General features: G+C 33.0%; 1 protein-coding gene and 1 long non-coding RNA gene across 6 annotated transcripts in view; one reads left to right on the top strand and one right to left on the bottom strand.

Annotated features, from left to right (window-relative positions):
* Myb (proto-oncogene like protein Myb) overlaps positions 1 to 25,437 on the top strand; it is a 136,390-nt gene that overhangs the window by 55,943 nt on the left and 55,010 nt on the right. For 4 of the 5 annotated variants that reach the window (XM_072522531.1, XM_072522533.1, XM_072522535.1 and 1 more), the window contains exons 2-3: positions 11,993 to 12,116; positions 15,841 to 15,990. In XM_072522531.1, coding sequence (XP_072378632.1) covers positions 11,993 to 12,116; positions 15,841 to 15,990 — 274 coding nt within the window. Of the gene's footprint in view, positions 1 to 5,503; positions 5,848 to 11,992; positions 12,117 to 15,840; positions 15,991 to 25,437 lie in introns of those variants that run through there. The other variant, XM_072522532.1, reaches the window with a different exon arrangement.
* Positions 9,147 to 24,630, bottom strand: LOC140434355 (uncharacterized). The gene is made up of 3 exons (XR_011950044.1): positions 24,541 to 24,630; positions 20,177 to 20,360; positions 9,147 to 9,182 (listed from the first exon to the last, which is right to left on the bottom strand). It is a non-coding gene; the product is annotated as an uncharacterized lncRNA (long non-coding RNA).

Here is a 25,437-nt window from a genome sequence, read left to right as displayed (position 1 = left end):
TTAGAACTGATGCCATGAATAAAATATAAGACTTTAAAATGTGGTGTTACCGACGAATTCTCAAAATTTGCTGGACCAACCATACGAGTAATGAGGAAGTCCCCAAACAGCTAAACAAAGATCGAAAACTCCTGAATATTGTCAAGACCAGAAAGGTTAGCTACTTTGGTACTTTGGTCATATAATAAAAAGCAATCGATGTTATCCAAGGCAAAGTTGAGGGTAAAAAATAGAGTAAAAAGCTCGCATTGTTGCGAAACACATGACATTGGACCGGACAAAGAGTAGAGCAGTTGTTCTGCCCAGCAGTGAACATGCATCAATTCAGCCGACGCTTGAAAACATGTATGGCAGTGAAAGAAGAAGATTTTAATTAGTCTCGATACTCTCCGTTAATTTGAAATAAAAAATACCAATTTACTTTTACAGTTTGTTTAGCTCATAGAACTTGTTAAAAAACGAAGATTATAAAAAGATATAAACTTACGGCAATGAACTTTACGTATCTACTTTAAGTTTTTGTCTCCAAATATAGCCAAATCGTTCCCAGAAAGCTATATATTTTAAATTTTAAGATAATGTAGCAGTGGTAGAAATTTATTATCTGATACTAATCACCTCAGACATAATTCTTATCCTTGAACCCCGAAGAAGTTGTGCTAACCGGCCTACGCATATTAAGCGGCTTAGGTATTTTATGAATGTATGAATTATTTCTATTTGTATGCCAGTCTCGTTTGTTCTCAACTCGTTATGTTGATTCCTGGTGTTTGGAATTATACTTTGGCGGATGTAAATATCACACATGGTGATTTAGATCGCACTTTAAATGTTACTAAAGGTTCAGGGAATATTTTTATTATTACTCAATTTCATGCATGTACATTAAAACATGTTAATTAATTATAATTTATCAATAATTTGACATATTACGAGTAATAATTATTCTATAATACTACCACTGGTGTGGCTAGCATGGGTGACACCTGGGTGGTAATCGATGGTGTTACCCCAAATCCTAAAAATAAAGATTGTTAAAATCAACGAAAATCCGATAAGAATTATAGTTCATGAAATTGGAGTAAATAGTATATTATAACAGTTTATTTTTTTTTTGTTTTAAATTATGTAAATGAATTAAAATATTTTTTTTCTAGCTTTAATAGCGGCAAACTTTGAAATCACATTTTTTTGTATAATTATGTTTTGTGTCGCTTCCTGTTCGATAGTTATTAAACCGAGGTTATTTAGCCTTGTTTGCGTCATTGTTGCTCGCAAGTTATTCTTGATTAATTTTAGCTTACTAAAACTTCTCTCACATGAAACAACCGATACACAACTTGTCATAAACAATTTTAATGCGATCATTAAGTTTGGGAAGAATTCCATGAAATCCCATTCCACAATGGATTTTAAAAAGTCTACAGCTAACCATTTAGAGGTTGTAATATTGGCTGCTTGTAAATGTCTTCGGAGCCTTGGTATTTCTAGTAGGAGGTCTGATTCTGATACCTCTTCATGGTTAAAGTCGCAAAATGTTAAAAACAGCTAATTTCAACTGTTCACTGTTTACGGAAAGCAAAGTGCGTGTCTGTACAACCTTGAACAATAAAGCCACATCATAAATGGACTTTGATCTGGTTTCGAGTTCAACATTGAATCGGTCAAAACATTCCAACATACCTTTTGAAGTTCGGCTCGAAGTGTGAGTCCTGTATCGCTAGCTAACTCACTATCCATTCTTTTTTGACGTCGAATTCGTCTTTCGATTGGAATGTCTTAGTCCTCACATTTTTTGGTGGCAAAATCTATTGCTTCATCTATAATACGACCACGGTTTTCTTCAATGTAACGACGAAGTACCCCTATTTTGGTCGCTGATTGATCAACGCTTGTATATTTGGTCCCAAGCACCTCTCTGCACAGTGTAACAATAAAAATACAAATGGCAAGTTTTCCGCTGAACACTATCAAAACAACAAAGGAAAAAATCAGAACAATAATATGACGCCACGCAACAAAGCACAAGTAGTAATCAACAATTATTGCAGTTACGCAGTGACATACATAACTGCACAAATACGATCATAATATATCTTGATTTCTTGATCATATCGACAATCTGTAGATATCGTGTCTAATCGTGCAAGAGATAGAACATGAAACGTCACGTCGTGAAGACGGCAAGGAAGCAGGAATTTAAGCGATTTGATGTCACCAGTGGATTCGCAAATCGACGGCGACAATTTTTTGCACATCTGGATTGTGATTTTTCCGACAAAAAACTTAGTTTCGTGTGTTCACAAAATAATATCGAATTGTATTTTGATTGTAAAGTTACAAATTAACGATTTATTTGTTTATGATCGGGTCTCTCGGTGCTCAAGGTGTTGTTAACTACTGCGTATATACTGCTCGGTTATGCCGGGATGGACCAATCCTCTGATGTAGGTGGTCTAGGGCTATTTCCTAGTCCGCTTCAGTTGTAACTGGGCTAAATTGATTTTTTTTTGTTGTTGGAACCAAGGGGGTTGGTTTCACTTATTTTTTAACTAACAAAACTAACTAACAAAAAAAAAACAATGGTTTTCCCCTAAAATCCAGTGGTTAAGACACCTATATTTTTTCCAAACTTGATATTTTTCCTTATAACAAAATGGCCAAACTAACAAAAAAAACAGTTTTACATATTACCATTACACATGATTAGTCTCGAGTTAGTATTAGACAGTTTGATAAACAATGAACATGGTATTCTCTTCAAACGGCTCCGTTTATAAAAAAAAAATATCATATTTGGAAAAAATCTAACCCATACAATTTAATTCTACGTAAAAAATTGTAGAACTGAAAGATTTTAAACAAATTACCATTAGAAATCAAGAAACTACTTACTGTGGCATAGCCCAATTGTATTTGGCGCCAAATCATAATATTCCCTTGCTATATTTATCACCAATCCCAGGGCCGTATTTATTTGCCCATTCTGTACGTAGTGGGATCGGCGAATATGCGGCCGTATATGACAATTTTTTGTGGTTAAATTACAGAAATTTTCATGTTTATATGTACAATAGAACAATTACGGAAGTGTCGTAGTTGTTCGGAGGTAATAAGCGGTTCTTTATAAATACAATGAAGTCGACTTTGTGTAGTAACATGGCAGTAACACACACTACACAAATATACTACTCCGTTAAAAACTTGCATGATTGATATGTATAATTAAAACAAAAGTAGAATAATCTTGAAATCTTAAGAACAAATATACATTCAACTATATTGTGTCTTTGTATTAAGATATTCGTGTGGACTTGACAACCTTGCACGGTCTAAATTAAAAGAAGTCTCACAAGTTTCCTGGGTGCATTGATGCTTGAATGAACAAGTGGAAAACCAGAAGACTGGAAGAAATATGAATTATTACCAGATCATAGGACCACCAACATGTAAACTCGATATATAAGAGTTGTAAATAATAAATTAGGAGAGCTCTGTCAGTTATAAAATAGTAAATGCAGCAATTTAAGTAGCTATCGAAAAAAATGCAATTATTGGAGTCTGAGCAATTAAAATTTCGACGGTTGTGGCCTCTGTATATTTCTTCGTTTTCTTTCGTCTGTCTTTGTTTGCAACTATTTGTGATATCCCGTTTCTTTTTTATTAATGCATAGTGTATTACTTGTTGATTCTATTGTCGTAATCCTTTCCTGTTCTTTAGTTTTCTTTTTCTTGTCCAAGGTCTTATAAGCCGCTTTTTCAGTACACGTTCCCAAATTCTACTAGAGGTTTTACAGAGGTTAAATCTGGAGGTATCTGCAACAAAGACCTTAGATAGTTGAAGACCGTAATCTTGTTGAGTTTATGATAATCAATACAGAATCGAGGGGTGTCATCTTTCTTCTTGACGATCACTATGGGGCTATTGTAGAGTGGTCGGCTGGATAGGATGACACCCGCTGCTAGCATCTTCTGGACTTAATCGAACATGACTTTTTTTTGGCTGGAGGACATTTGAATGGCTTCGTATTAATGTCTCTTCGCTTGATCGACACGTGTCTCGGGTAGTAGGTTGTTTTAACTTACCGTCGAAGATATCTTAGTACCCCTGCAGGATCTCCCGTACGGTTGGGAGTGCAAATGTTGGAGCCTGGCCAGCTGTGTCTCTGAGTTGCTCTACTTGGGTGAGTGTGACTTCCAGTAGAGGACTTTTCGTGACGTGTTCCCAACATGTAGACATTTTCGGTTGATGTCTATCATGTCTAGTAGGGACGCAGAAGAAAATAAACACGGACGTATTACGGGAGATTGTCAAAGAATATGAACTATTAAAACAATAAGAATAAGAGAATTACAATATCTGGGATATATACTGAAAGGAAAGCGGTGTGAAATGCTTATATTGATAATATAGGGAAAGATAAGTGGAGGAAGGAGTATTGAAAGTAGCAGAATGCCATGGTTGAAAAATTCAAGGTACTGGTGTAAATGTAGTTCAGTAGAACTTTTCCGATCAGCGGTACCTAGAGTGAATATAGTGATAATATCTAACCTATTGGGACACGGCAATTACAGAAGTGTAAAGGAATAATTTAAATCTTCGAATCTCCATCTCATGTATCCTGGAATAATCTAAATGATCTAGCCGTAGCTTAAGAAGATGGAATAATATAAATTAACCAAACTGGAATTATGTTACGTTACTAACCGGGAAGTTTTATTAAGAATGCAAAAAGGAAAAGAGTTGTTAACCACAATAAAAACAGCCAAAATTGAATACCTCGGTAACGTCACGAGGAACAGCGAAAGATATGGGTTGCTGCAATTGATTCTTCAAGGAATAGTAGAAGGAAAACGAGAACCAGAAAGGCGAAGAATTTCCTGGCTGAAAAATCTACGTACGTGGTTCAACACAACAACCACAAATCTTTTCAGAGCCGCAGTTTGCAAAATACAATTTGCTATGATGGTCGCCAACATCCGAAACGGATAAACACTACAAGAAGAAGAAGGAATTATGTACATACCCAATGCAAGAGAGTATACATACATACATACATACAGGGCACCGAGAAAAAGTATATTGGAATTTCTTGCAAGAGAAATATTCAACAAAAATATCAAAACGGATTCTACAAGCATTTCAGAAGGAAGAAAACTATATGGGTATCTATTATAGTATGGGTAATTACAATTGTTTTTTTATGACATTTTATTTATTGCTTTTTATATTTGTTATTTCCGATAGGAGATCCTGTAAATTCAAAATGATTGATTATTAATACCGGGTATATTATATGTTTATGGATGACTTAAAAAAGATTGTCTATTAAATTACTGCAAATAAGAAATGGGCGTAAATATCAACATTCAGCAGATAAGTTGTTGATTACGAAAGTAATATTTTTCGTTCCTTCCTATAAATATCAAATATCTGGCCTTGTAGGACTGGATTCTACGCGTAATATTTTAGACGATAAAGTCATTCAAGTGTTTCGTTTTCAGTTCCCTGTAGACCGGCTGTTCCGTTGGGTGGCTGGTGTTGGTGATAATTTAAGCATGAACTTAACTGGCTGACATACATATGTTGTTTTTATAGAGTTTCTTACCGCGTTTTTCATCAAATCATGATTGATAAATGTTGGGTAATATAAATGTGCTAACACATGGCTTAATAAGTGGTTGATTAGTTTCTCTAAATTGTTTGGTTACTGTGTAAAGTGGTTGTTTGAGTTCTCTTCGTTTTGGATACATTTATTTGAATCTTAAACTGTCCAATAATGGTGAAGTAAAACAGAATGTGCATATCTTTAAACATTTAGGTGTTGGTGAAACAAAAATGTTCAGGTAAACTTAAAAATATTTTCTTTGTTAAATATTTAAGTGTTGGAATTTGTTTATGGATTATAAAATTAAAAACAGGTATCTCAGAAAGTATATCAGTATATTTTTAAAATGGGGCTTTCACGTTCCGATTTGGAATACCACTTAGTATAAATATTAAGAAGTCAACTTCACTCACGCTCACGACTTGCTATCAAACTAGCGCTCCAACTTTGATTCTATAGTCTATTTTCACGGTGGTGTACATCACTCAGTCAAAAAATGTATCGAGTAAAGTCTATGCAAAATATGGTTAAAGTCTAGACAACGTTTCGATTAAGTTAGCTACAAATGAAGGGAATTTTGTACTTGGCAGTGTTGCCATGTCCTTATAATAAATCGCGAAAAAGCATGCGATATAATATTAATTAATTTAATTAAACATGGAAAACATAAAATGGTAAAGTAACGAGAAAACTAAAATTACTATAAATACTAAAGTTAGAAATGGTAATAAAATTGAAATCTGCTGAATATCTGTTGCAATCTGGCAACTAGTGTTGAGGCAGCAGTTTCTGAGGCATATTTTATGTCATTATGCACTGGCTTTATAAATTCTTGACTTCATCTCAGTGTCAATGTGTCTGTTTCGCCATATAGTGTTATTAAGGCATCCTGCCAGTCTATTTGCTTTTTGTACTTGATTTCTCACTTCTGTTGTCCAGGTCTCCATAGCTAGACAGTGTAATTCCCAGGTATTTTATTTCCATTACTTGTTCCATACTGATGCCATCAATTTCTATTTTACATCTGGTTGCTTCTTTGCTAAATACTATTGTTTTAGTTTTTTGAGATGAGATTATCATAATAAATTCTTTTGCTCTTATATTAAATCTGTAGACCAGTCTTTGCAGACTATCTTCATCTTGGGCTATCAATATTGCGTCGTCTGCGTAACAGAGGATCTTGATTTCTTTGTTTCCCATTCTGTACCCTCTTCCTTTGTTAATGGTTTTGATGATTTCATCCATGATCAAATTGAAGAGCATGGGGCTCAATGAATCCCCTTGTCTTATTCCGCTACCTATTTCTGTAGGTTCTGTAAGTTGTCCATCTATTCTGACTTCCATTTTGAAAAAAATGTTGAATGAAGAAATTATTCGTTGATCGATCGTGTGAACTATTTTGACACAAAATTGCTCAAGGTCATTGAACAGGATAATAACAAAAACTACCGCCGAATGCTACATTGGCAGAGTTTTCGTACTTCAACATCACATTCAGCAGGTTTTGCTGGGCTGTTTTCGCGCATTTCGGTTCACGTATCTACTAAAAATAGTATCCCACAAGCAGAGACTACCTTTGTAAATATTAATAAATGCAGAAACTCTTTCACAGTACATTACGGAAGGCGTGCGTGCGGTAGGTATCCAAGCTTTGGAAATTTGAAATAGCGGAAAGGTACGCGAGATGATACACATTACTATAAAGACTACAGAAAACTCAAAAATCAACCAAAGTATCGGACAAATTAAAAATAGTAAACAAAGGAGGAAGACCTCTACCATTATTATTCTTCAACCTGTCTAGGAAAAGTAATGCGAGACCCAAAAATAAATAGGGCAGGACTTGTGTACCAAAGAAACCAATATAAAATATATGGAATGGACATATGTTGAAAAGCAAGTATTTATCAAGGAAGGTAAAAAAGAAAGGAGATTTGGGAAAGGAAAGTTCTGCGGAAGGTATATGGGAGAATCATAAAAGACAGCCTATGGGTGAGAAGATCAAACGACGAGTTGAAGGAAGTATACAATCGAGCTAATATAATAGGGGTGGAAAAAAGAAAGACCGAGACATAGATGGAAAACAAAAGATCGAAAAAGATATGGAAAGAATGGGTCTAAAGGTCGGAAAGGAAAAATTAATGACATAAAGGATTGGAAAAAAATCCCTATGAAGCTATGGAAAAACTCAGCACATAAAGAAAATAAAGAAAGATAGCAAACAGAATGAAAAAGTAAACCATTTGCATTCTTATTGTCTATCTATATCCTTCTTATCGTCTCTACACCGCTGTACAAGCACCTGGAGAACTGCTTCTCTAATTCCAAATGCTTTCCGAAATCCAAACTGAGATCTATCAATATTTGACTCAAATTGATCCATATGTTCTTCTATAAATGATCTTGGTGAATGCTTTACTGATATGATTGGATCAAGTTTATAGTGGGTTGTTATCACAGAGTTGGGCATTTGGTTTCCTCCAGATTGTAAGCCGTGTTGTAATGTCGATTGCAGCCAGTCCTCCGGGATGTTTCAGCTGTTATAATATTGTTAAAAAGTGCAAGAAGATTGTTAAGGAATTGTTTATCTGATTTACATAGGTGGAGGTTACATAAGATCTTTATTATTTCGTAGTGTACATTGTCCAGACCTACTGCCTTGTTGTTTTTTAGTGCTGGCATCTTCTATATTTTATTTAAGTTCCTGTTTCTCCTTCTGCATCATCAGTGCTGTAGAATGCCAATAATTTTTCTATGTAGGATTTTCATGTTTCTAAGATCATGACGATATTATGACAATAATCGTAAATGACCAATAGTCGTCATTAACAAAGGAAAATGCAAGTAAAAATGCAGGATATAATTTTTTAAACTTTGTGACTTCTCATTTATGTCTTAAAAGAACTTCTTTACCATATATGTATCACAAAAAATAAGATAGAGAATACATTAATTTTTAAAGCAGTCGACTTAGTACGCTATATAATGTTAGAAGATGATTTTTCGTGAATTCTGATAAAATTTTAGGCTAATAATTACATTTTCATAATTTTAAATTTCCCCATCACTTCCTTTAGTACACTAAATATAAAACATTGTCCAGTCATGATAATATAATATTGACCAGCTGATCAATAGTTCTTCAATGGTTCTTTAAATATAACATTGGAAATTGTATCTTTTCCGGTATTCTATCACAAAGTCATATGACTCCATAAAAACAGCTGATTTATATTATTGAATGAAATAAAAGTATAAAATAGATTCTTAATATCACTTTACGTTCACTGATCCTTCTGTTACTGCGATGTTTTCCCGATTTGCTCGTCTTAACTAATTTGAGAACTGAAATCGTAGTTTGTTCCCACGAAGACTAAACGCATTCGGCGCATTCTACTACCATCATGAGTGTGTTTCCGATAACCGCACGTAATTCTGGAATATAACAATAATTGTGGGGTCTCTGGCCGGTAGCCTTTGCCTTTACGACAAAACCTTTATGCTACAATAAAAAGTCGTAGAAAAATGCAAAAACGGCTCCAGGTGTGATGGTGGCGTGTTGAATACTTGTCGCTAGAAGTAATACAAAATCATTACAATGGGGTATAATTTTCGAATACGAATAATTTTGTTTTTTATGAGAAATTTATTGTGTTAAATTTGCATATTTTAAAACTTACTCATTTATTTTTATTAACTTAGCAATCTGTGTAGGTAAATTTAAATTATATAAAAGCTACTTTACACTGCGGCAATGCCATGCAATTATTTCTGAGAGGTACTTCGTGGTGTCTTGCCAATTCCATTTACATTGAGACAATGAAAGACAATAAAATATATATTTAAGAACTTATCTTTCAAAATAATTACAATAAAAGTATGTTTTATTTATTTTTTATATACTTAAAAGCTAATAAAAGGTAATAAAGCGAAAAAATTGTATATGCTGCATGTAAACATTGTGTATGCCATTGTCATTCGCAAAACTTCCGTGATATATTACATTTTCCGTGATCTATTACACAAGCTATCGAGACTTAGAAAGATCTCGTTATAGAATGAGCCCATGAGCCGGTTGTGGTGCGGATGCCTGGTGATTTGAAGATTGACCATGGTGTATGTATATTCGGCGTGAGCGTGTGTTTGCCATGTTCAATGTTATACCTTGTTTTTATTTGGTTATACCTTATTTACCTTGCATATTGCCCTATTTATTCATAGGGTGTTCCACTTTAGCCAACGCGCCTAGCCGTGTCGGGAATGAAAAGTTCTTCATCCATTATATCCTGCTGGTTTTAAAACCGGTATAAAAATAGTTCTTTTTTTTTTCTTCTACCTTTATATATTAAGCAATTTAGCTTGTCCATTGCGGGGTTTTGCTTCTATGGAAGATTGTCACTACATCTCTAGCGCCATACTTATTCTACCATTTGGTGATTTGTCCCTTGCTATTTTAACTACTCGTGTCCACCATTCCACTGATATGATTGTTCCATTATTTTTTTCTATTTAGTGTCCTCTTGTTTATACCCTGTATATTACATTTTGTTCTGATCTCTTCACCCCTCATTCGGTCTCTCAGCGTGTTTCCTGTAATTCTTCAGTGTATTTTCATTTCTGCTGTTTCTAGGACTCTGTGTTTTTGGTGTGTCGAGTCTTGTTTCTAACGCCTACGTCACGATTGCCTTAAAATGGCCTTATAGATTCTTGATTTCATCTCACAGTTGTTGCACAACAAACAATGGACAGTGTTTGAAGTACACAAAATGAATGAGACGGCGTTGTCTCATTCTCTTCATGTCATATCAGAGTCGGAAAAAATGTGGGGATGGTTCTTGCGACAGTTTTAGTACCACATAAACAAAAAAATTGGGCGACCAATAGTATATGAAAACCTGTAGAACATAGGCTATAGAAAAATTATAATGGCTTACCTGATAGACAGTTTCGGGAAAACACAACACAATTGATTCTCTCTCTGTGGTCAGAAATGGAATCATGCGCCATTTTTCGAGAACGATGTTCCTTGCCCATCGAAATTAAGTCAAATGCCTTGTGACCATATGATCAGATCTGGCCAATAGAAAAAAAATGTAAGCCGCTTGTGTCAACTCTCAAGAATCGACAATCAAAACAATTTTAATTACCAGACATACTTTTAAAACGAAATAAGTTATACAGAGTCACATAAAAATTATTGCGCCCTGAAATAAATAGAATAGAAAAAAATAAGTTCTTTGGATCCTTACACAGTTAATGTGTCAGTTACGCCATATAGTGTTATTAAGGTATCCTGCTAATTTATTTGCTCTTTGTACTTGATATCTTACTTCTTTTTCAACGTCTTCTAAGCTGGACAGTGCAATCCTAGGTATTTTATTTCCATTACTTGTTCAATGCTCACTCCATCGACAGTTTACATCTTATAGGTCGACTTCCGAGTTTACATCTTATTGGTTCTTTACTGGTAACTATTGTTCTAGTGCTGCACAAAACCGTAATATGGCTAGGTATGCTTAGCATGGTATGAAAAGGAGATGAGACGAGAAACATACCAACAAATGTACTGGTTGCCCAAATCCATTTTGTCTCTGAACTTGAGATGTGCAGTGTTCTTTGATGGACACTAGACAATATTTTCTTTATTTGTTGCCATGCTCTCTCTCTTCTTGGTCTCTCTCTTTCTTTGTAATCTGTGTCTTAGGCATAAGAATCTAGTATAGTTACTGGTCCTCATATTTTGCAATCTCAACTTGCTTGGAGGGCTACCCAAATTTGACTGTACTGCTTCATTTCGAAATGTTTGTAATTACATATTTATGGGTTATTATACATATATTATACTGATTATATATTCACTAATGGAATCTTATTTAATGATATTTCATGTGGTTAATTCACAAGACTGGAGTATTGATTATCGGCAGTATACTTATTTGTTAAGTTAGTGTTAACATCGCTGCTTGATAATATATGCTTGATGAACCCTCATAAGAGGTCACTTCCTGTGAGTTAGTTCTTACATCCGGCACTTAGATCAAAAAGGGTTGAAAAATTTATAAGTAATCTACGCTGTAAATGGTGCATTTAGATAAGGCATTACAAGGATGAATATTTAATTGTTTTCTTTATAATTGCAAATTAATGTAGGTCTTTTAGACTTTAATATTTGAAAACATACATGTATGTTCACATGAATATGCTATTTAATTCTACATTACAAGTAAATCGAAGGAACTTAATATTGAGTATTGAGAATAATTTTTTTCGTCTTATTTCTCGTTAGTTTCCGTGCCAAGTAGTTTACTATAATCTGATCAGTATTTGACATTGATGTTATACTTTTTGTACATACTTTCTCTAAATAGCTTTTTTTGTTACAGATATAAACAAGAATTAGACTCGGACATAGATATTAGCGGTAACGAAGACTCTGACGATTCTGCGGGAGCCGAACCCACCAGATTGATCAAATCTATTAATAAAGGCCGGTGGAGCAAAGAAGAGGTAAGCCGAATTGAATTCCGGGTTATTTTAAAAAGTATGAGGTATTATCACATTACACAGAAGGGATTTTTGATACCTCACGAATTAAAAAGAGGGTAACAAGTATAAAAAGTTACAGGGGTTGGAATTATGCACCCCATCAAAATTATTAAAACTTATTAGAACTCGCAGTAGAAACAGAATATAGTAAGTCTGGGTATACAAAAATTACATGGTGAAGTTATAAATTATGGCAAACATAAAAATAAATACCGCTAAAATCATCTTAACAATCTTTTTGGAAGTTAGAGCAAAGATATGAGCGTTAAGTAACGCAAAATTACAAATATTTTCTTCACAAATTTTTACAATATCGACTAGAAAAACGTACATTTTGATGAAGTTAAATCTTTACGAGGCATAATAATTTTTTGATAAAGAAAATATAGAAACATTCTATAATGACATAAAAAAAGCGCTAGTTATTTCTAGCAACAGAGACATAACGAGAATAATGGGGAATTTTAATGCTAAACTAGGAAAAGGTAGGTAAATTCCAAGATGTTATTGGTGATTTAGAGCTGGGAAGTAGGAACGAAAAAGGAGACACACTGGCGGAATTCTGTCAGTAATTTGAGATGGTAGTGACAAATCTCTTTTTCCAATTACCAGCTCCTGTCTACCCAGAAGTCACCTGTAGATACTAAAGGGAGAACTATAAGAAACCAAATTATAATTATATACTGATCAACAAGAGATACCGTAATTCGATCAAGTCAGCAAATCCGGGAAGAGGCATGGCTTCAAATCCCGATCTAGAAGTGGTGCAACAAGAAATGTACAGAGCCAGTTTTTTTGGTATTTTGCTTTGTTTTTTTAAACAATCGTAAAAAATGAAAAAATTCATTTTTTTGTCTATACGTTTTAATTTCTTATACATTTTAAATAAAAAATGGTTCAAATAAAAGTTGCAGATCTTAAACAGTTCTTTAATTTACGAGTTTCTAAATTGAAAACTTGAAATTACGGTAAATAATGAGTTACTGAAGTTTGCTAAATCTCACTTAGTTATTCACGTTTTTCTCGGAGAGCATTTCTCGGAGAGCATTATTTAAACAACTGTACTTGCCCAAATAGTGACTCTAGCAGATCGCAATCGATTCTTTAAGATTTCAATTTTAAAATAGACATATTAAAAAAAATTCAACCTTTTATCAAAATTTTTATTTAAAAAAACGTTTGAAAAAGAGTTACCAGTGGATTTGGTAACTTTAACATCATAGAATGTATCACCATATAATGTAAACCAAATTTAAAAAACAATATTTAACGGGTTTTTACCCACATATTTAGTGGCTCAATACATGTATACCCACCTAGTGCACTGATGATGGAATATGACCCACCTAGTGCACTGATGATGGAATATGGATTCCTAAAACGTTTTGTGATATAGCCCGATTGGGTTTTTAAATTATATACCTTTTAAAGGATTTTTAATAAAAATTTTTTTAGCTTTAGTTAAGTTAAACAATTCTAGTTCTGTTTATTTGTTTCTTTCGTTGAATTAATATTAGGCATATTTTGTCAATTACAGTGTTGCCTTTTTCCTCCAGACCTTTGCTTGTTTTTTTTAATTTCTCTTGTTACCTGCTGTACATGACAATTTCAGTTTTATAATATACTCTGTATATATGAGTTGTCAAATACTTAATACAACAGTGTTTTAGCATGTTTATTTATGAATTATGAAGTTTTGAATCTAAAAATCGCGTTTTCCAAAAATTTTAAAAATTGACTTACAGCATTTTTCCCCGTTAGTCTTCATTTATAACAACTTTGCTATTTTTATTTAAAAGATGGTCAAAAAACGCATTATTTAAAAAAGATCCTTTTATGACCAATAGGAACCTAGATGGGATTTTTTTCTTATAATCCTAATTCCATTGTTTCTTAACATTAAGAGCTTCTTAAAGTGGAGGGGAGAACTTTCCAAGCTCCGTTTTTTTTTTTAGAATGGAACTTCAAATTGAAGCGCATTGGAAAAATTTGTAATATCTCGCTTACTATGGCACGCAGAATATTCATTTTTTTTAACTGTGGTAGCTCGAGAAAATAATAAGAACTAATATACTTTCACCTCCCGTAAAAATCGGAAAATCACGGGAATTAATAGTAAATATTATATGTTTACATAAATAATATACATTAATCAATAAAATTCGGCTAATGGATTAAATCCACAGTCAAAAGAAACCAACAACAAAATCAATAAAATTTAAATATTTCTTACAAAATAATAGTAAAATTCAACTTTTTTATATAAAAATTTAACTAATTGTTTTATCGGGATTTTCCGATTATTCCGGGAGGTGAAAATAGCACAGTTCTTATTATTTTTATCGACTTACCGCAATTTGCGATTGCGATCACTGTTTGGGCAAGTAGAGTTGTTTAAATAATCGCTCTCCGGGAGAAAATTGAGCATGTAACTTACAAACTAAACAATAACTCATTAATTGCCATAATTTCAATTAGTTGTATTACATGTCATTATTCAAAAAACAAAAGTATAAATTATTGCAAAAATAAGGGGTTTTTCTAATTATCTAGGTCAATTGTTTATGTATTTTAATTTTGAAACTCGCAAATTAAATAGCTTTTTAAGGTCTTCAACTTTTATTTGAACCATTTTTCTCGTAAAATGTATAAAAAACGTTTAATAGGAAAAAAAAATGATTTTTTTCATTTACCTTCTAGAACCTTCGAAAACGCGTAAAATATTTTTACGTGAAATCGATGATTTTTCACAGATCGACTGGGGTATACCTAGATAATGAAATTACAGTAAAATAAAACTGAGAAGCGCAACAAAAATATAGCAATATAACAGGAGGAAATGCGGATTTTCAAAAGAAAAAAAACATAAAAGCTAACCTAAGATGGGCAGGTTATGTGGTAAGATCAGAGGAATACTGTTTTTTGAGAGACCAGACGGTAGATCAGTAGACCGTCCCAGAAAAAAATGGAAGGATGCTGTTGAAGCTGATTTATCTAGGATTGGGGTATAACAATGGGAAATGGAAGCGCAAGATAGTAAAAGATATATAAGCTATAGTGGATGCGGCGAAGACTTACCCCTCATTGTAAAGCCAGTCAAGAATAAGAAGAAAGATATTGGAAATAGCTGATGTAATGCAACAAAAGTGAAAAACTTACATTATAACGACTGGGTTCTGCTAAAGAAGTGGAAAGAAATCAGCGTATTAACCAAATGAGTGAAAACCAACTGATCCATACTACTGACGATATGTGATTCAAGATGAACAACCGAAGATATAGCACGTTATCTACAACAAAAAATTACTTGGAAGCATACATTCCAAAGGAAAACAATTAAATGATCGTATCAAATAATAATATTATTGTTTTTCTAGGGTAAGTATTTTATTCTATTTTCTTTTCGTCATTGTCATTACTTATAAGTAAGTTATATATTGTTTGATTAATTATTATTGATTTTTTATAATCATAATATGAAAAAAAATACCCAAATGCTTTGTTTTGTTATTAATGATTTCCATGATATTGCTTTGTAATATTTGCTCTCTACAGTACTTAATTTGTATTGCAATTGAGGTTTCTGTAAATTTGCTTCCCTACGTTTTTTAAATCTTTTCTCTATTTGCTACACTCGAGCAGTAATTCAGGCTGACTCCTCTAATAATCCGGTTTTTCTTTCCAGGACGCAAGGTTGAAGCAATTAGTGGAAGAATACAGTGAAAAGTGGGATGTCATAGCCGAACATTTCCCTGACAGGTCTGACGTGCAGTGTCAACAGAGATGGACGAAAGTCGTCAATCCTGATTTAGTGAAGGGCCCTTGGACGAAAGAGGTGAGTTCTGTGCAAAACCAGTTTTTTAGACTCTTGGGTAACACTATTAGATGATAACCTTTTTGTAGTAAATAGTATTAACTACCATTACATAAAAAACAAGTTTATGTTGTATGCTCTTTTGATATTTGATCCGGGGTAAGAATTTAAAAAATCTTGTTTTGATAATGGGTTTTAATAAATCGTTGGTTTTGGTATTTAGCAGTATTTATCGGCATTTCTCATTTTTTCTGGGAATTTACTGATTGGGATACGATACGATAGCAACAGAAATTACGCAGCATATTAGAACTGTGCTGTGAATTGTTATATTGATACATATCTCATTAAAAGGTGCACCGACGTCTTGCGATTCCTAATCTCCATTCCTCTGTTTTTACACATGTCATCTTCTAAGCCAGTCTCTCGTATCTCTTTGTCAACGCCTTCTCCCCAACTTTTACGTAGTGCTCCTCGTTTTCTCATTCTTTTTAGATTCATATCTAAATGGACGCTATCGTACGCTTTTTTTTAAATCAACGTATATGCATTTCTTGAATATGTGCTAATTTTTTTTCTATTATTTGTGTCAGTGTAGACAAATATCGAATTATTGTTGATCATCCTACTCTACATATATCTGGCTTTTTCTTCTGTTTCCATTTCGTTGTATTCATTTTCAATTCTTTTTTTATCTTGACGAAGATTGTACCCGTTTTTGGGTATTGTCGATATTATAGGATATTTTCCATTCTTCTCGGACTTCAGATTTATTGATACAATTATGAAACAGATCTTTCAATAGAAAGAGTAGCTTATCCGTTCAATTTTTTGATTAGTTCTCCCACTAGATTTCCTGGACCTGACGCTTTCCCGTTCTTTAGTGATTCGCAAACGTCCTTTACTTCTTTAAGATTTAGTCTGAGGGTGAGTCTTGAATTATAATCTGGTCATTTATGTTTTCGCTGGTTTTAAATTCTCTGTTTTTTATTAGCATATTTGCAAAGTAGATTTTCCATGTTTGGGCCGTTATTGGTGATCTTATGTCTTTTCTTTCCTCATGTTTTTTAATACTTTCCAATTTTCTATACTTCTTCTAGCTCCGGGATATATATTTATTGTGTCATATTTGTCATTTTTTTTGTCTTACAAATAAGTTTTCTGACTTTAGCTTGGGCTTTTTTAAATTTTATTTTGTTGGCCACCGTTTGCGAGCTTGTTTTATTGTTTTCCTTAATTGTTCTATTTTCTTTTCAATTTCTCTATCCCACCAATATGGCTTATTGTTGTATTTTTTTTTCTCCTTTTGACCTACGACCTCGTCTGTTGTATGTATGTATGCAATTTTTGATGTATTTGTATTGTTCTTCTATACTCCCAAATTCTGTTCTTTTTAATTTATCATCTAACCTGATTTGATATAATTTCCTTATGTTTTCTTTTTCTAAGCTATTGTATTTGTTTTCTCTTAGCTCTTTTGTTCTGACTTATTTGTCAGTTACTTCTATTATTTGTAGGACTTGTCTGTTGACCTATTATTAGTTGTACTTCTAGGATTTGTACTCCGTATATCTATAATGTACACCGATAAACTATCTCTGTATCCCTGTATTGAAGGGCTAATTTTTATAATTTTTGTTCCTAAGTTGTTACGTATTTTCTAAACCTTCTGTGTATGATAATTGATACTCCTTGTTGTGTTTGTTCTATTCTCTCTATGAACTCCATTATAGAAACGATCATATTTTCCCCAACTTTCCGATCCTCTACCTTGTTTACAATGTTCCATATGAGTGTAAAATTAAAACAAAAAGTGTTCTGTACAAATTCATTGTATATCTTGACATTTATTATATTGTCTATCAAACTATTATTTATAGACATTTTCCAAAACCACAACAATTGCGTAATAATGACGTCTGATTGAGTGTTATCGGCTAGTTTTGAATGGTTTCTTTTTTAGCAAATAGGTTATCTTCAAAATAGTAGGCTGATTTTGATAAATTATTGATTGTGGTACGAAAATATAGAGCACCTAGTTCGTGTGGATTAGTTTTTGATTGTAAATACCGATTAGACACCACCGGACATTCCATTTTGTTTACATTAATAAAAATATAATTTTTGTGCTTTGCTTCAATTAAAAATAAAATCAATTAATAAAATGCTCTAATTTTCAGGCTCTGAAACTGATCTAATTCCTACTTTTGATGGTTTATATTATTGATATTTTTTCTGTATTACTACCTTATCGTATAATATTGCGTTCAATATGGGATACGTCCCTTAATACAAATTTTTATGTCTCTCGTATTTTTTTAATCTATCTGTATGAAAATCCCAAAATTGTCTGAACATCCAATGTTAAGACTTTCTCTACCTCTAAGGGAATTTAATTATCTTAAAAATTAAAACCAAAAATGAGATTTCCTTATTATTGAAAGTTTTGCAAATTATACCGATAAGCAATAATGGGATGGAAGAGTTTTATCATCTATATGAAGCAAAAAACTAGTTTAAAAATTAAATAAAGGGTTGCTACAATATCTTTTGTAATAAGAGGAGTTATTCACTGGGCTTTGAGTCCCTTTAGCGATCTTTTCTTTTTTCCTTTTTTCTACGTGCCTATTTTATACACGCAGTTAGGATAAAATACTATCAGGCGCATAATCTAGGGCTATAATCTCCAGAGTTTGCCAGCTCTCTTTGCTTGTCGGTTTGCTTTATTTTATTTTCAAACTGAGATACCTAATCGTCCGCTAAAAGCAAATTTGTAGCCGGCATTAATATCGACGAAACATATAGCTTCTTCGGAAGCTATCTGTTTTCACTTAAAGATCCTTTTGGTGTGGGGTATCATCCCATTGTGGGTTTAGTTTTACGGTTTCTATAACTCTTAACGGATTGCTCTTCTCTCTTCTCAATATGGGTCCATACCATCTAATTCTTTGTGCTTTTGTTGTTCTATGTTCTCTTGACCCATCCATTCTTGTATTTAGTGATTTATCTATTGTCTTCTGTATCCTCTTCGTTTTCCCTCCTTGGTCCCAGTATTTTCCTGATAATCTTCCTCTCAAAAACTTTAAATTGCTCTTCTTCTCTTGCTGTTAATGTAATTGTTTCTTATAGATACAGAAGAAATAATTTCTTAGAAGACGCACGATATATAATAGAAATTCGAAAACAAAGAACAGTAGGCATTAATATTTTTTATCTATTATTTCTCTATGCTAAAGTAAACTGACGTTCTCCACCACTGAGGCGTGCAAAATTCAGGCTAAATCTTAAGGATTGTTCATTTGCATTTTATATTGTGATATTCATGATAATTGTTCTGCTGTGAACAGTCTGTGCTTTCATGGTTTTTCAAATCAAATATAACAAAAATTCTTTGTCTTGCGTTAAGGTGATATCCGTATCATACATAATAGATATTTAATAGGGGTCCTGTACTTTTCTATGAACGAGCAAATAGATACTTATTAGATTTTAATATTGAACTACCTCCTATTTATCCTACCTGTGAAATATCATTTCTCTCTGAAGATTGTTCTGTGTGTTTTATTCGATCAAACGCTTTTTCGTAGTCGATAAAACAGAGAAATGCGTATTTTAGTTTATCTCGGTATTTTTGTAGTAATATCTGGAGGCCAAATAATGCCCCGCTCGTACCAAGCCCATACGAAATCCAAATTGATTGTCGCTCAAATTTCTTTCGCTTTCTCTGTGTATACGTTGATGTACAATTTTGAGTAAAATTTTCAGAAAATGGCTCATCAGGCTAATTAATATTAACTGTGAGTATCTATGCAGATAGGATAAACTTTCAGTATTCTTTTCAGATGATCCGTATCACCCGTAAATAAAAATAAAATTGCAGGTATACTGTGAAGATTGTTAATGACTACCAATAACAATTTATAAGTTTCTTCTAAAAAAACATCAACAGTGTAGAACGAAAAGAAGAAACTGCGATAACACTGATAGACAAACAGTGATACTCATCAGAACTATTTGTAGTTTACGCAATGGTAACAACAAACGAACACAAAATAATGAAAAACTCGGATAAATAGTAAAAAATACCGAGCTATATATTTTTGTGATCATGAGAATATTTTTGCATTTGCATAGATAAACGTTTCATTGCTTATCTTGAAATCTTTGGATGTTGGCGACAAACTCTACATGGAAATATTTCACTAACCTGTTTACAAAGACCATATGCTCGTGACTTATGCCGCTCTGCATCCTTAATGAATACTTCCGGTATACGAAACGTAGCTTGTGGGAATAAGGCGTTCAACCAAATCAACTCTGTGTCTCTTCCCTAGGTAAAAACAAGCATCGCTGCAACTGTTCTTTGTTTTTCTGGATTCGTGAACAATATGCTGCAATTTTTATTAGAAAAAGTTTTGTTAGTTAACTAGCGTGTCTAAGTAAGGTAGAACTGGCCTGGGAATGTGTAGATGTTTGGGAAATTTGTTCAATGCATATTTATGAAAATATTCGGTACATAAATTGGACTAAATAATTAATTGGTTTATTCTAAAAGGTTATAGTTGTTTTAGTTAAATTTTACTGTAGATATTAAAACTGTAACTATATACCCATTAAAAATTAAAGGAAGGTAAATATATTATCGAATAAAATTATATTCTACTGAATATTGAATACTGTATTTACATTTGAATGCAAGAAAGTATTTGGATACAAAACAGTTAAAATAATAGCAATAATAACAAGATATTTTTGAAATTTCATCACAAATATCGATCCTCATAGACAATAAAAACAAATATGAATATTAGGTAAAGTACATACACACGGCTGATTATAATCGTTTACGTTCCACATAGCTAACACCATAATTTTGGATCTTTGGTGTTGATAATCGATAAAACTAAATACATGGTGACCAGTAAAGTGGATATCGGCGCAACCCAACTGATATTAAACCAACAACCGCTGCAGAGAGTTCAGAGATTCAAATGCCTTGGATGTTGGATTACCCAAAATCTGGATCCATCCTTCGAAATTCGATGTAGAATTGAACAGGCAAGAAACTCATTTCAAAAATTCAAGCCTCTATTATCCAATAACTCATTAAATTTGGAAATCCGTGAAAAGTTTACAAGATGTTATGTGTGGTCTGTAGTTTTGTATGGATGTGAAACTTGGACTTTAAACGCCGATATCATGAATAAAATCGAGGCGTTTGAGATGTGGTTGTATCGAAGGATACTAAAAATTCCATGGACTAGCAGAACCAGAAACGAAGAAGTTCTTCGAAGAATGGGACATCAACGAACTCTATTAAATATTATTAAGAGGCGTAAACTAGAATATCTTGGACATATAATCAGAGGACCAAGATATGAGTTCCTTCGGCTAATTCTCAACGGTAAAATCGAAGGAAAGAAATGGATAGGACGGAAGAAACTCTCTTGGTTGAGGAATTTGCGGCAGTGGACAGGTTTGACAGCGGACCAATTGCTACACGTAGCGCAAGACCGAGATCAGTATAACAATATTATAAGCATGGTAGTCGCCGACGTTCCGTAGAGATATGGCACTCTAAGAAGAAGAAGAAGGTGTTGGTAAAATTAAAGCTGTTTAACGGCATCATTGTCCTGCTATCGATTACAATGCAGCGTACGACTTGGAACCAAAATAATTAACAGATTACACTCGACTTAAATGTAGTGATAGTACAGTTTTTATGCTAGAAGACTACAACGGTCATCAAAAACCGATATACAAGGTATCAGGCACAGAAAAATGAAGAATTTCAAAAGCCAAGTAATTTATCCGAGGAAAATAAAAAAAATCTCACGGCTAATATGCCTGAAAACAGCCTATATCTATCTATTTATCCTACTACACACTTCTGTGATGTCTATTTTATTCGTAGCTTATCACGTATCTAGTCGTCATCTTCTCCATCTATTAATCTTTTATTTTGTTCTCTTCTTTCTTGTGAATTACCTGTACATGTGTAAATAACCATCGAGGCTACGTAGAAAGAATCGCACCTACAATTATTTCTGGTTAATAGTGAAACCCTTCTCCACTTCCTCTCTTCGTGGTGTCTGTATTTATGTTATAAGAGTACCTATTTCTATCATGGTTAATAATAATCCAAAAATGGATATTGCAACTTGATCAAACATATATATTACATATAGTACAGAATTATTTAGAAACATTTGTAGCAAACTATATTTCTGTGAATGGTGAATATGTGATTTCGGCAGTTTCAACACACACTTCCTTAGTTTTTTTGTAAGTTTGTCTTGGACAATGGTGGCGTCTTAATTTTCTGACCGGTTTAGGTTCAACAGAGGGTGCAGGAACTGGAGTACCACCGAGTGACCGAGTTTTATTATTATATCTCTTAATTCAGAATTAAGTGGTCTAACATCACGACGCTCAATATGTGGTTTCACTAAAGCCATTCCAAGATTTTTTAAAATACTTCTCCGTGCTATATAGCTCCTTCACTGCAGCTAAACCGTCTTCTGTGGTAGTAATACAATCAAAACTCAAAGAAGACAATATAAACACAAATAGACCAATAGTGGCACGGAAAATGTCACGACCTGTGCGATCTTCAGCAAAAATGTTTCAAAATATTTTCGTGGTTGGACTTCATTACAGCAAAAAATAAAGTAATCCAATAAAAGCTCTTAATTTGATCATATCCAGGGATTTGGTAAACTCTGGTTGAGGAGATTTATACTGAAGTCTCGAAATTTCTATTTTATTGTTGGTTATGCATCAAAATTATTTGTAAAAATTCGTGTGTGACAAATAATTGCCATGATAAGAGTATATCGGATGGATTAATATTTTTGCCTCATTTTTGTGCCAGGTAATAAAAACTATATTATGAGCCCTTGTATGAGTTACTTTAGATGATTCTTTTGACCACATATAACAGTTTTTCTTACCAAAATAATATTTACCAGTTGAATACATACAGTCCCGTCTATCATCATTTTTTATCGATTTCATTTTATGAATTTCAGCGACGATGTGTCGTGGTAACTATAATATAAATTCGTCCATATCTGCATTACTGTCTACGTCAGAGACGTAGACTAAATGTAGATAAAATTCTGAATCTTCTACTATAGCGCGCAAATTATCATTTTTCTAAAATAAATAGCGCCTTTTCTAAAATAAATGTACTAACCTCAAATTGACGATTAAACTATTATTTCGTTATTCAAAATAATTAGTCATAAAATTATATCAAAAAATCAAAATTTAAGTGGATAAAAATACTTAATTAACGGTACAGTGGAGTCTTTTAAGATTTCTCGTTACTGTTTCTCTAAATTAGAGTTTGTTTTAACACATGCTGCATATCAAACCATAGAAATAATAGTAATTGAAGTACATAATGTCACAATGCTATCTATTAATTAGTAGCAAAACTACAACGCATATTCTTTGTCCTGGGTCCACTGGGACCGCATTATACCACTTACGGGTTAAGAAAGAAATCTAAATATGGTTTAATGTCGCAGTTAGGACCAGCGACATATACATTTGAAATTGTTTTCATCGATACCGTTGGTGGTTTTGGAGGATCTCGATCACAGATCTCGATCAACAAAAAAATATTGACAATTTTTAAGTAGACCTTTTCTAAAAACACACTTTTTTGGCATCGAGAACACAACATTTTAACGACTTTATAAAAATAATAAAAAAGGTGACTCATGATCACGAAATTAAAACTTTGTTCACTGATCAATGTCCTTTGTTAAAGGAATTCAAAAATTTTCTACGGAACAATTTATTTAACATGATATTCACTGCTGTTGATGCAGCATTTTCAAACGGTATCAATGAAATACTAAACCAAACATTGGTTAATGAAATAAGATGCAAAATAAATGAAAGTGATAAGAAAACAGCATGGACATTTTGAAATTAATAATTTATCACGCTTTAAATAATGGTATTTTTTTAATTAGCCAAATATAGACATCAATTTTCTAAACTGAGTATCAATATATTGAGTTTTTTATTTAATTTCTTGACGAAGAGAAGTAAACATAATTTCAAAATTTCACCTTGTATTATTCATAATGACCCTACATATTTAGTTTGTTGAGATATATTGCAGCTTTTAAAATCAAAAATATACAAGGTGTTTCAAGGTGGTCACAGCGTTTTTTTTTATTTTCTCAAATACGAACACAAACAATTTTGTTCCATAAGTGATTTCCACACTGTATTTGTGTTATATTCGTTTTTTATAAAATAAAAATGCATTTTTTACAAGTTTGCCTTTTGCTTCTTGTCTATTCAACTGTCTTTAGGATTCTATGTGGGTGGCTACAGTTCCTGAATTACTGTTTGTGTAGATACATTTTTTACTTTATATAATACAGCTGTTGTTGCGACTATCTTCTAAAATGCCAACATTGCACATTTTCTAAGTGTCGTTTATTTAGTTAAGTGAATGAGAATTGTTCCGCGAACATATTAGTACTTGTTAATTGTTTGATCACGATCGTTATATCATATTCCAAGTCGATAATTAAATTTACTCACCTGTTACCATAGTAGATTTTTAATTCATGTTTTTTTAGTTCGTATTAGATGCCTTAAAATGCAGTAGCTTTTGATTTCTATAGAAATTCTTATATTACAATTTTTATTCTTCTTTTTTTTTACTTCAAAGCTTTGGGGGACTCTATCTGCCTGACTATTTGCTTCCATTTAGACCTATCCGCCCTCTATGCTAATTGCTTTAAGGTAGTCCTCCACGTCATCCAATCTAATTTCTATTTTTTCTTTCGTCGGGTTCTATTGTAAAATTTTCTTTATGTTTGTATATATTATAATCTATTTTATATTCTTGGTTTTTGCTTCGTTGATGTTATGTCCCAGCCTTGCTTGCTCCTTCTCACAGTAGGCTCTGCGTACTCTTGTCAATGATACTGCATCAGCTACACCTAAAGTGATTGGGTCTAACCAATCGAATCATGCTAATTTTCGGATATTAAAGAACGATCTGTCGTTCCGTGAACGAACAATCTTAATGCTATCTAATTTCGAAATAAAGTCGTTCGTGTAGTTGTTCATTACAGGCGTGGTAATTTTAACCTGGAAAAATTTATTTTTAAAATAGTTCGCATTTGAACCGAAAAAGAATTTGGCTAAACTTTACGGCCTGTTAAAGCTCCTCATGCAAAGGGTTCAAAATTATGCTAAAATTAAGCAGTATTTTATCACAGCATAGGTAACTAGTCCTAAGACGCGATACTTTCCAAATTTTGATGATGAGTGATAACCGTGAGTGTACTTCAGAAGACCATAGCAAGACAAAAATATGGGGCACTTGAAAGATGCCTAAAAAACGCTAAATTAAAACTTTCATATTATAAACCATCTAAAACGTTTTAAATTCCTTCGTTTCGATTACACAAGTACGTTTTTCTATACTAC

The sequence above is a fragment of the Diabrotica undecimpunctata genome, chromosome 2, assembly GCF_040954645.1.
Source record: "Diabrotica undecimpunctata isolate CICGRU chromosome 2, icDiaUnde3, whole genome shotgun sequence".
NCBI lineage: Eukaryota > Metazoa > Arthropoda > Insecta > Coleoptera > Chrysomelidae > Diabrotica > Diabrotica undecimpunctata.
Note: the sequence above shows the minus strand (reverse complement) of the source record. Positions and strands in the feature narration are given on the sequence as shown.